This window comes from Limulus polyphemus, unplaced genomic scaffold, assembly GCF_000517525.1.
Source record: "Limulus polyphemus unplaced genomic scaffold, Limulus_polyphemus-2.1.2 Scaffold3813, whole genome shotgun sequence".
Lineage (NCBI taxonomy): Eukaryota > Metazoa > Arthropoda > Merostomata > Xiphosura > Limulidae > Limulus > Limulus polyphemus.
In genome coordinates, this window is record NW_013669423.1 from 58,500 (window position 1) to 69,203 (window position 10,704).

Genomic DNA, 10,704 nt, shown 5'->3' on the forward strand with positions numbered 1-10,704 from the left:
ACCATTTGCTTTTATATAGATTTGGTTCTTTTCATATGCCTTTTTTTTAACTCTTAAAAGATTAGTGTAATACATGTGTTTTGTCAAAATCCTGCATGATAGTGTTAAATAATTTTATATTCAGTCACAATTTTCTAAAGAATGTACACGATTTAATATGAATTATCTTGCAGTGATTAATTTGATCTGAAGTTGTTATATAAGAAAAAAACAGAAATCTGTATGATGAAGAGCCAGGTTTTGGTACCAGGGTTAGTTCACATTGAAAAGGAAGAGATAAAACTATATATATACAATCTAATGATTAAGTTCAGGGCTTATCGCTGTTCTAATGTTATTTTTATTTTGTGTAGCTAAAGCTAATAAACTGTGAATTAGTTTGATAACTCATGGATACTGGAAGTGGATGAAAGTATTTTCGTTAAAGACAAACCAAATATTTATTACATGAGTAATGTAGCCAATCATGAGGTTCAAGTTAAAATGTGTTTGTTGTATTAATGTATTGTATTAGAGAAAAATGCGTAATGATATGTTCCAGTATTATTTTTAGTATCTGATTAGTAACTTCAAGCACAAAATTTGTATATATATATATGTAGAGTTACTATTTCTAGGGACAACAAACCTATCTGATGATCTTAAATACTCATAGTCACTTATGTGACCTGACGAATCTGGATGAATACATTCTCAAAGCTCTCTTTCAGTGTAAGTTTACTCTTGTCATTTTCTAGTAAAATAAGGTAAAACTCTTTCAAAGAACTCACATTAACAAGATATGTTGTTAATTAAACAGTCTCTTCTCAATGTTTTAGTTAAAAGTTGACATTTGCTAGAAATGAAATGCCAAAAGATCTAAATCTTACTTCACTGGGTGCAAATACAGTATTCTATTGGTTTTGTTTAGAAGTAATTATTAGAATGTTATTATAGTTACAAATAATTTATAATAGTTAGGTTTAAAATTATATCTTGTTTCAGCTCTGTATTTTGAAATTTTGCCAAGTTTTTTCAGTTTGTGTTAACAAAATCTTTTTGAAAAATAACTAGGCATTTTTAAACAGTATCGAACCTAATTTCTATTATGTATGTATATAACAATGGCAATGGAAAGTACGTAAACAATTTTAACTCTAAGTAATGTAATAATATTAATATTACCCAGTTAAAGCTACTTTTAGGAATTGTAACAGTAATAAACTATACGTATGCAATCACGGTAATGGGATCAAGATATTTTTTATTTCAAGATTCAATTTTGTTAGCAGATACTTTTGAGAGTAGGACTAGAAGTTAAATTCAGACATAACAAAAACCATAAAGAAAAAATTTGTGGGGAAATGGTTTTAGGACTTTACTATAGTCTTCACGTGAGCTGTGTAATTGGTACAACGATTATCTTTTATGTACTAGCTTTAAGTGGTAGGGAAATGTACAAACTCCATTATTTACTTTTTTCATTATAATGACAAAATTAGTACACTGACAAAAACCATAAAGAAAAAATTTGTGGGGAAATGGTTTTAAGATTTTACTATAGTCTTCACGTGAGCTGTGTAATTGGTACAACGATTATCTTTTATGTACTAACTTTAAGTGGTAGGGAAATGTACAAACTCCATTATTTACTTTTTTCATTATAATGACAAAATTAGTACACTTGACTGTATTCGTGACAGTAACTTCTGGAATATTACAAAACTAAAAATGACATCATTAATTACAACATGTATGACACAGACGTGAAACATATGGGTAGGTTAACCAGTCTACATACGTGATATAGACTGGTATTTATGACATATTGAAAATAATATTATTTAATGTTATAGCAGTAAAATATCTATGCAGGTTAATCAGTCTACATAAGCAACAAAATTGAAACAACCACATAGTTGTGTGCTATTCCAAACCAGAGTTTTGAGTGGGTGACATGAGATTTTTCACCCAAACACAGATGTTTCATCTAATATCACTAAAACTTTGCACTGAAAAAAACCTATTCTAATTTAACAAAAAATAATTATGTAGATTTGTACAAAACTAAATAATTGGGCATTAATTTACCAGTCGTTTATTGAGTCATGTCTTTGTGTTTGTATATCATAATTATGGTTGATAGATTAACTTATTATCAATAAACAGTTTACCAATCTTACAAAAATTTCAGTGACACTAGATATTTGAGAAAAAGAACAACAGAAGGCAGCATTTTTGTGTAGATAAATACAATATCTATGTATGTAACCAAAACTCCTGTTGAATGGTATCACAAACAGAAATCCATAAAAAAATTCACACTTTGGTTATTCAAGATTCAGACAATTAGAAAAATAACTGTGGTATGTACGACAACCATTTCTTTACAATAGAACACAATTTTAAATAAAATTACTCTCCTCACAACAAGAACACAACTTTCACTAGGACTGTACATGAGGATTTGATTATATATTTATTGATGTAATTTTTAAATATAGTACTGAGAAACTGGAGTTCTTAAAAAAACTGTTATATTTTCAATAAAAAGTAGCACTTATTAATATATAAAAACATTACAGTTTATATCAGTAAAATGTATGAAAATTTTGAGCTCTATACATTGAATCATTTTAATGCAGTGAGTTGTGTATGACTAAAGAGCACAATCCAAACACTTTTTCTATGCAGTACTTCCCAGAAAAAAAATCCTATTTTGAAAAATGTTCACTTTTTTATAAATGTTTTTCAATTAGCTACAAACACTATGATTAGTAAATTACTAGCACAAACAGCTGCCCATAGAGTGGCATTTCTGTTAGCTTTGATAATTAAATATAGAATAGAGTTTCATTTTACACACATGCATACATTGTAAGCAGAATCACACTAACCCTGGGCTAGTATATATATGGAATTTACTGTAGCCCAAGCTTAAAATTTGCTGGTCCCCAGGCATTAGGCTGGTAGATTTTCATATCCCTGAACAAGACATTACAAAATGTTTTGTTGTAATTAATTGTTTCAACATAATATTTTAAAAGGTAGATTATAATACCACAGTAGAAGTGTACACCTGTTAGTATTAATTGATTTGTGATCACCTGGTAACAAGTTTGAAACAGTAAGTAAGTAAGGACTGTAAATTTTTAGACCTCGTTTCTTACTGAAACATTTTATGACGATTAGTTACACTTGAAGAGTTTAATTTAGTGTTCACTCGGATGGTTAGTCATTGTGAATCTGTGTAATAACACTTTCCTTTAATATCTTTAAATTTTAAAATTATATATTTAATCAAGAATAAGACTGATAAATGTATACTAAAGTGTTAAAAAATAAAGGTTTTTAAAATCATATTACCTTTATCTCCAGAAAGAACTTGTATGATTATTTTCACAAGTTTTAGCAGCTACTGTTGTTTGAAAGCAGCATACAGAGATACGGGTTTTCTGGAGATAATTTGACTTAATACAAGTTAAATACTCTAATTAGTACTAAAAAATAATAAGAAATAACACACATTTGTGTATTTACCTATTTTGCTTAATTCTGTACAGCTCAGAAGCCTGATGCTATAAAATGGTATAACCAGATGGAGAAAAACCTCTATCTCAGTATTGATTGGAATTCTCCCAACGTAGCACTCAATGAAGTGTTCAGAAAAGATCTTACAACTAAATTCAAGGTATCAAAATAATTCAATTTTTTTTTCCATCAATTGTCTGTAACATTATCTCTGTAAATCTAATAAATGCAGTTGGAATTTATATGAATCTTCTGTGATGTTTAGAAGTACAACAACTTAAGTCAATGTACAGATTACAAAATTGAAAAACAGGATATTTTTAATACTCTATCTAAAATTACATGGAATTGTATTGTTTATGTTTATATCTCATGATACATATACATATATATACTAAAATGATTTTAAAGCTACAAAAGTGCATTTAACACAAAGTTTTGGAGCTGAGGGCGATCATCCCCATTCATGTTGACATTGAAACTTTGTAAGAAAATAAATGTAACAGTTTGTTAAGTACAGAAATTAATATGCTTTTTACATTGTAATGATAAAAGATGGGGATTATCTGATTATAACTTGTGTCCTGAGAGCTCAGTTGGTAAGAGTCTGGGGTCCTGGTTCAAGTCCTAATCAATGGATATTTAATTACAACTATTTCTAATCCTTATAGTATATTGATACTAAAGATAGTGCATGGTTATAATATATAACAAGGAAAGGCATGGTTCTGTTAGGGAAAAATAGGCTACACCACAACTGGCTACAAGTCATATTGGAGGAAGTGGAGAAGATTAAACAGTTTGTCGTTGTAAGTAACCTAAGAACACAGTGGTTCGTTTAGCTTAATTACATAAAGGACATTTCTTAGAACTCTGAATTATATAATTCATATGTCTGTCATGGTTATAAAAGTGATACAAGAGCCAAGTTCACAAACTTCTCTCAAAGCATAATACCAAATGGAAGGCCATCTGTCAAAAGCTATAAAAGCCAGTAATATAGAGATCTATTGTAATAGTTTTATTTTCTATAGCGACTACAGGTTAAAGTAAAATACTTGGAGACTTGAGAAAACATATCGGAGTGAAATATGTATATGCTTTCAAGGCTAATACGCTGACAGTATTACATTGGAAGGAAATGCTATGTTTATACAGATTGGATACCAATGAGATATGGAACTGACGGACAAAACATCCAAGTCAACCCGTTAGTTTCTCTTCAAGATATGAGTACAAACATGATATACATTCCATTGACTTTTTTGCCTCTTAGTTGCTCAAACAGGTCTTTGTCTTTTGTTATTCATGCACATTTGATGGCCTTTTGAAAGCATGTCAAAGGTATGGTGACAACAATGAATTCAGTGTATTGTGCAGAGCAACAGTCTAATCAAGCACCCCATCACTTGTGGAAGAAGGAACTGTAATGTGTAGGTTTTCATTCTTGTATTGTTACCGTGGGTTTGAACACCACTAGTCTAGTGTCGATTAGCTTAGTACAAGCTGTCCGTAATACCCATTATTAATTTACGTTTTATATATGGCTGTGAAATAATTGAGAAAAGTTACAGTATTTTTAATAACAGACAACAAACTTTCTGAAACATCAACGTATTAACACTGAAGGTAGATGATATCATAGGCTTATCAACCAAAATAAATATTTAATTCCTCAATTAGAGCTCCATAGTCAGATAGGTAGACCATTACCTTTACTTTAACTGTATCCTGTCAATTAAGTTTTGAATAACAGCTTTAAGTTTAAAGAAATTACATGCTCACACTGTTGATATATGCATTGTGTAGTCAGTCAGAACAGTTGGTATTTGTACTCACCACAGTTATAAAGTAATATAAAATGGCTGATGTTAAGAAATAATGTAGATTAAAAAATTTAAAACAGAAAACATGTAAAGATACAACGAAATTATTAAAATAGTGCACTATTGAGAAAAATATGAATGTTTTTTGATGATATGTGTGTATACAAACTAACTGTTAATGTAAGAATTGATGTAAATGAAAATACGCCATATTTACTTTTGTCTTTAGTTATCATATAAATTGAAGTTTATGCTTGTTTTAATATTAGTTCATCTGTAAACTGTAGACCAAATTGTTTGTTTCAGATTTCCAAAGAACTATTTGAACAGGCTTTGTTTCGTTCAGACCGAGAAAGGTTTGTAAGTCTCTTCCTAAATGAAGGCTTTCAAATTCACAAGTACTTGACACCCAAAAAGCTGAAAAACATGTTTCTTCGAGTACAAAACCAGGAGTTCTTTCAGACTGTTTGCTGGGAAGGAGTTCTTGGCTATGGAATGGTAAGAATAAGGAAGGATCTGTATGTAAGTTTGGGAAAGTGTTAATAGCATTTTTACTCCATACCTCATGCACTTCACACTACTGCTGATGAGGCCTTTTACTTAATACCAGAGTATATCAATTATTATGTGCAGTTGAGATGCTATTATCTTATTGAAAACTCAATGAAGAAAGGTTTGTGAGACAGTTTCGGTCATATTATGAGGTAACCATCTGTTTCAGTTTCAACTCTCATGTAAAATAAATCTGTAAGAAAATTTGTAAGAATGTGATATCTTGTTAAGTACTTTTGAAAGGGAACCCTTAATAACATGTTAACACTACTAACTTGCATATAGATATATTTCTTTGAAAACAATCTACATGATTAAAATGTGATTATCACCAGAAGTACTGATAACGTAGGTCTAACTTCTTAGTTTATGCAGGCTTGAGAAGTCTGTTTCAACCAAATAATAAACACACATATACGTTAATGACTAAACCAATTATGACTGAAGCTATTTAAAGCCATGTTCTTGTCAAATGTACTAGTACAAAAGAAATTGTGCTTCGATTTTTCTGAAGATATTTTAATTCTATGTTCATATGTAACCTATATAAATGCCATACATAAATATATTGGAGAGATTTTTGGTTTTATTCCTCATATTAACAAATTATGTCTATTTGGTGAGAAGTAAAAGTAATTTTGTTGTAAAAAAAATGTGGAAAAATAAAAAATGAAGATCGATAGACTTGATGATTTGATTTTTTGAGCAAAGATGAGAGTGAATTTTATACCAAAGGAAACTTCTAAATATATGTATATATGTAACTTTGATATGTTAAGGGTGATGTGCTTTGAAAAGCCACTTGAGCATTGGTAGTTGGATTTGCTTGGCTTTGTTGTCTTTTATTACTGAGCTGTGAAAATATTTAAATATTAATTTCAAAGCTAAGAAACTCCTTATGTCATTGAAACTTTGGTTACCTAATGTTTGAATACAATGTCCCAAACAAAGAAACATACACCATTTGCTGATATATCAATAAACTTTTGACAACCCACGACAGAAGCCCTGCTCATCTATCCTTAAGTTTCAAGACAGTTTTAACAAACACATGATCTTATTTGACATACATGTTTATAATCAGTAGAATGAGCTTATTTTATGTGTACAACTGTCCTTTTGAACTTTCACTTCGATAGGTGTTAGTCCAGCAGAAGTAACTGACGTGTGTGTGTGTGTTTGTGTGTAAGTGAAGTTGATGTTCATTGTATTAATGATTTTTTCAATCTACTTATAGTTTAGTTAGAAAGCCATTTAAATTATAATTTTTTTGACATTATATTTTAGTAGGTATGTATTATTCATATTCTAAAATCTATATTTTAAATGTACATTAATTTTTTAACAATAAATTTAGAGAAAAAAAGGTTAATCCTAGCTCTGAGTGCAGAATTACAGTTTATTTATCTCTGAAAAGTGACCCATCACACTGGGAAGACATTAGCAGATTCCCATACACCTGCCTGCTGCATGTGTAAAGCTCTGAACTTGATGCCTAGTGGGCTAGGCCTTGTTAGAATTTTCTGTGATTTCTTTCACACACAAAACAAAATTGCTCACTTTTCAAATATGTGAAAATAATAAAGAATTCATTAAAATATAATGTCAAAATACAACTATAATTTAATGTCTTTTGACTAAGATATAACTAGATTAAAAAAATTATTAGATGCTTTGAGCATAAACATTGCTTACTATATACAATGTTACACAATCAAGACCTCTAGTCTAAAGGACCATTGCAAGCCTAAGTTCAAAGTAAGCCTTTTCTATTGGTTATAAACATGTAGAGTAAATAAGGTGACATAGTATTAAGAAACTGTCTTGAAAGTGAAGGAAAATTTATTGATATCTCAATAAATAGAGAAGTTAGGATGTACATTGTAACTTAGAATTACTTAGAGGTTGTGTATGCCTAATATACACAGTGTACAGTACATATACTATTGAACTTATACAAACTAAAAGAGGAGAATTGAGAGAGTTCGCATGCATGAATTGAGAATTTTTTGAAATATTTACTTTTGAAATTAAGAGATTAAAACCTAGATAATTTTGAAAATGTCAATTATAAACTACATTCTGATGCTAATTTTATTGACATAAATCGATAATAAAAGTGTTTGATTAAAATTTGAATGTAACTCTGTGAAACTGTAATGCCCAAAAGAATTTCCTCCATAAGATATGAGCTGTATCCTCTATTCTATTTTTTTTTTTCTAGCTGTCAAAGAGAGGACAAAACTTCCTTGAAGGAGACTTGAACAAACTTATTCAAGCCACAACTGGTTTTTCCAAGTTTGTTTCTTCTCAGAGACTTTCCCTGAATGCAGCAGGCATGTATGTCGGTAGTCCTGCCACAGCTGAAAGGAAAGCGCTCACACTTATGACAATGTGGGCAATCTTCGCTAACAGAACAGTACTAGCAGAAGTCCTATGGCGGAATTCGGACCAACCTATCCATTTGGCTCTTGTTATTTCCAACATTTGTAGTAAATTGACAAATTATATTTCAGAATCAACTTACAAGTTAAAGATTATGAGAACCAAACGGTAAAAAGTTACTCTTTAAAGTTTTTTTTATCACGAAATGAAAAATGTTATTTTAAAACAAACATATTGTGTGTCATAATATTAATATCATTTTTAACATAATTTTCTTTTTTGATGTATAATGCCATTTTAAAATCGGGTTTTGAAATGTTTATTTCAGTTGACTTCACTTTGGTTAACCTTATTTGATTTTGTTTTCTTTGCACAAATTGAATTTTGAAAAACTGCAAAACTAGTAATTGATTATGTTCAGGACAGGTGCTCAGTTTTATATATATATATATTTAGATTCTTGTTTTCTTTTAAGTGTCCATTGCCATGTTTGTAATTTTCAGTTGTGTTTACTTTGGTAAGTTATTGATATGATGTAGTATAACAAAGGAAACATTACTTCATTCTCAATGTTGAATGTCCACCTTTTCATTCTTCTGTTTTAAATTCTGTTGTTTAACTGTGTCTGAGTATCATATTAGATTTTTAAGGAATTTTATAACAGTCATGAAATTAATTATCTAAAAAGTTTGAGATAATTAAAGATTTTGTACTTCCTTTTGGAATTTAAATAACTAGAAATGATTCCCTACCTCAGTATTAGTTGTCTCCATATACACAATTCACACTTAACGACTGCTGTGTATTACCAGTGCTTTCTATGGTTCTTCACACAGTAGTCCTTCAGTGTGAACTATGTATGAACCATAGAAAGTACTCATAATACACAGCAGTCGTTAAGCGTGAATTATGTATGTAAAGAACCATAGAACGCATTTGTTGTATAAAGCAGTCCTTCAGTGTGAACTATGTATGTGAAGAACCATAGAAAGCACTGGTAATACACAGCAGTCGTTAAGTGTGAATTATGTATGTGAAGAACCATAGAAAGCACTGGTAATACGTGTATTACCAGTGCTTTCTATGGTTCTTCATATACATAGTTCACACTGAAGGACTGCTTTATACAACAAATGCGTTCTATGGTTCTTCACATACATAGTTCACACTTAAGGACTGTTGTATATTATGAGTGCTTTCTATGGTTTAAAAATGATAATGAATATTGACTGTATAAGTTATTTTACATCAAAACATATATGAACATTTGTACATTGTGAATGCCTAATTCTTTGACATGTGTATGTGACTCAATGAAAGTATTTTTAAGCAAATTTTGTAGATGTATTTAACCGTACTAAACATTTGACATTGCTAGCAATGTGTAGATATTAGGAAAATATAGTTATAAAACAAAATTTTAATTTTGCTAAGTTGCCTATTATCTAGATCTGTTTTAAATAGAAATAAGGCTAATGGGAGTTTGAAAAATTTATAATAAAGTCTGTTTCTTCAACTTGATATACAAAGACCTGTGGACTGGTTTAGTTGCAAACGGTATAACTGTAGTGCAGGTTCTAAGTTTTATGTAATGTGTCTATATTGATAAGAATATTTATAGATTACAAAACATTTTATGTCTAATATTCTTCTGTCATCATGATCTTTTATGTATTTTTAAGGCTTTTTATTTCGTTTTGAGATTCATTTAAACAATATTTAGTAGTAGAAAGTTCAGCATAATGCAATGTAATTACTTCCTCTATAATTTTTTGTCAGTAAATTTTCTGAAATGGCAACTAGAATACTTAACATAAGCTATAAAGATGCAAGCTGCCGATCGTTTGATGTTCTGAGTCAAGAAAGCCCTGACTGGTCATACAAAACTGCAGTGGAGCTTGCAGCTGAAGGCAAGAATCATACGTTTTTAGCCCATCCTTGTTGTCAAAAGTGGTTGACAAGGCTTTTTTATGGAAACATTCATATCAAAGAGCATACCTGGAATGCTGTTAAGTTACCTTTGTGTGTTAAGGTATAAATATATAATATGGTCATAGTTTAAGGTGCTGTGTACAGTGACAAGTATTAGTTTTAAATCATAATTATTGATGTTATTGTCTTAAAAGCATTGGATATATTTGCAATATGATTCTTAAATGCACTTTTAACTGTCATTTTGTTTTGTTTTCATTAAAACTGTTGATAAAAAGTATGTAATATTCATGTTAGTGATGTTGTACATAACATATCTAGTAGATTCTATCATTTTGTTATCATTAAAAGTACTGAAAAGAAAATATGTGATAACCATACTAGAAATGCTATGTATAATATATCTACACTACATGGTTCCATTTTCTGTAAATTTGTTGTTGTTTTTTTCATTAAAACTGTTGACAAAAAATGTGTTATCCATGCTAGTGATATTGTA

At 29.8% G+C, this 10,704-nt stretch overlaps 1 protein-coding gene across 1 annotated transcript in view; it reads left to right on the forward strand.

Annotated features, from left to right (window-relative positions):
- The window catches only part of LOC106470084 (transient receptor potential cation channel subfamily M member 2-like), a 53,196-nt gene that overhangs the window by 12,392 nt on the left and 30,100 nt on the right, over positions 1-10,704 (forward strand). The window contains exons 8-12 of the mRNA XM_022398642.1: positions 618-711; positions 3,543-3,670; positions 5,643-5,834; positions 8,113-8,441; positions 10,053-10,306. Coding sequence (XP_022254350.1) covers positions 618-711; positions 3,543-3,670; positions 5,643-5,834; positions 8,113-8,441; positions 10,053-10,306 — 997 coding nt within the window. The remainder of the gene's footprint in view (positions 1-617; positions 712-3,542; positions 3,671-5,642; positions 5,835-8,112; positions 8,442-10,052; positions 10,307-10,704) is intronic.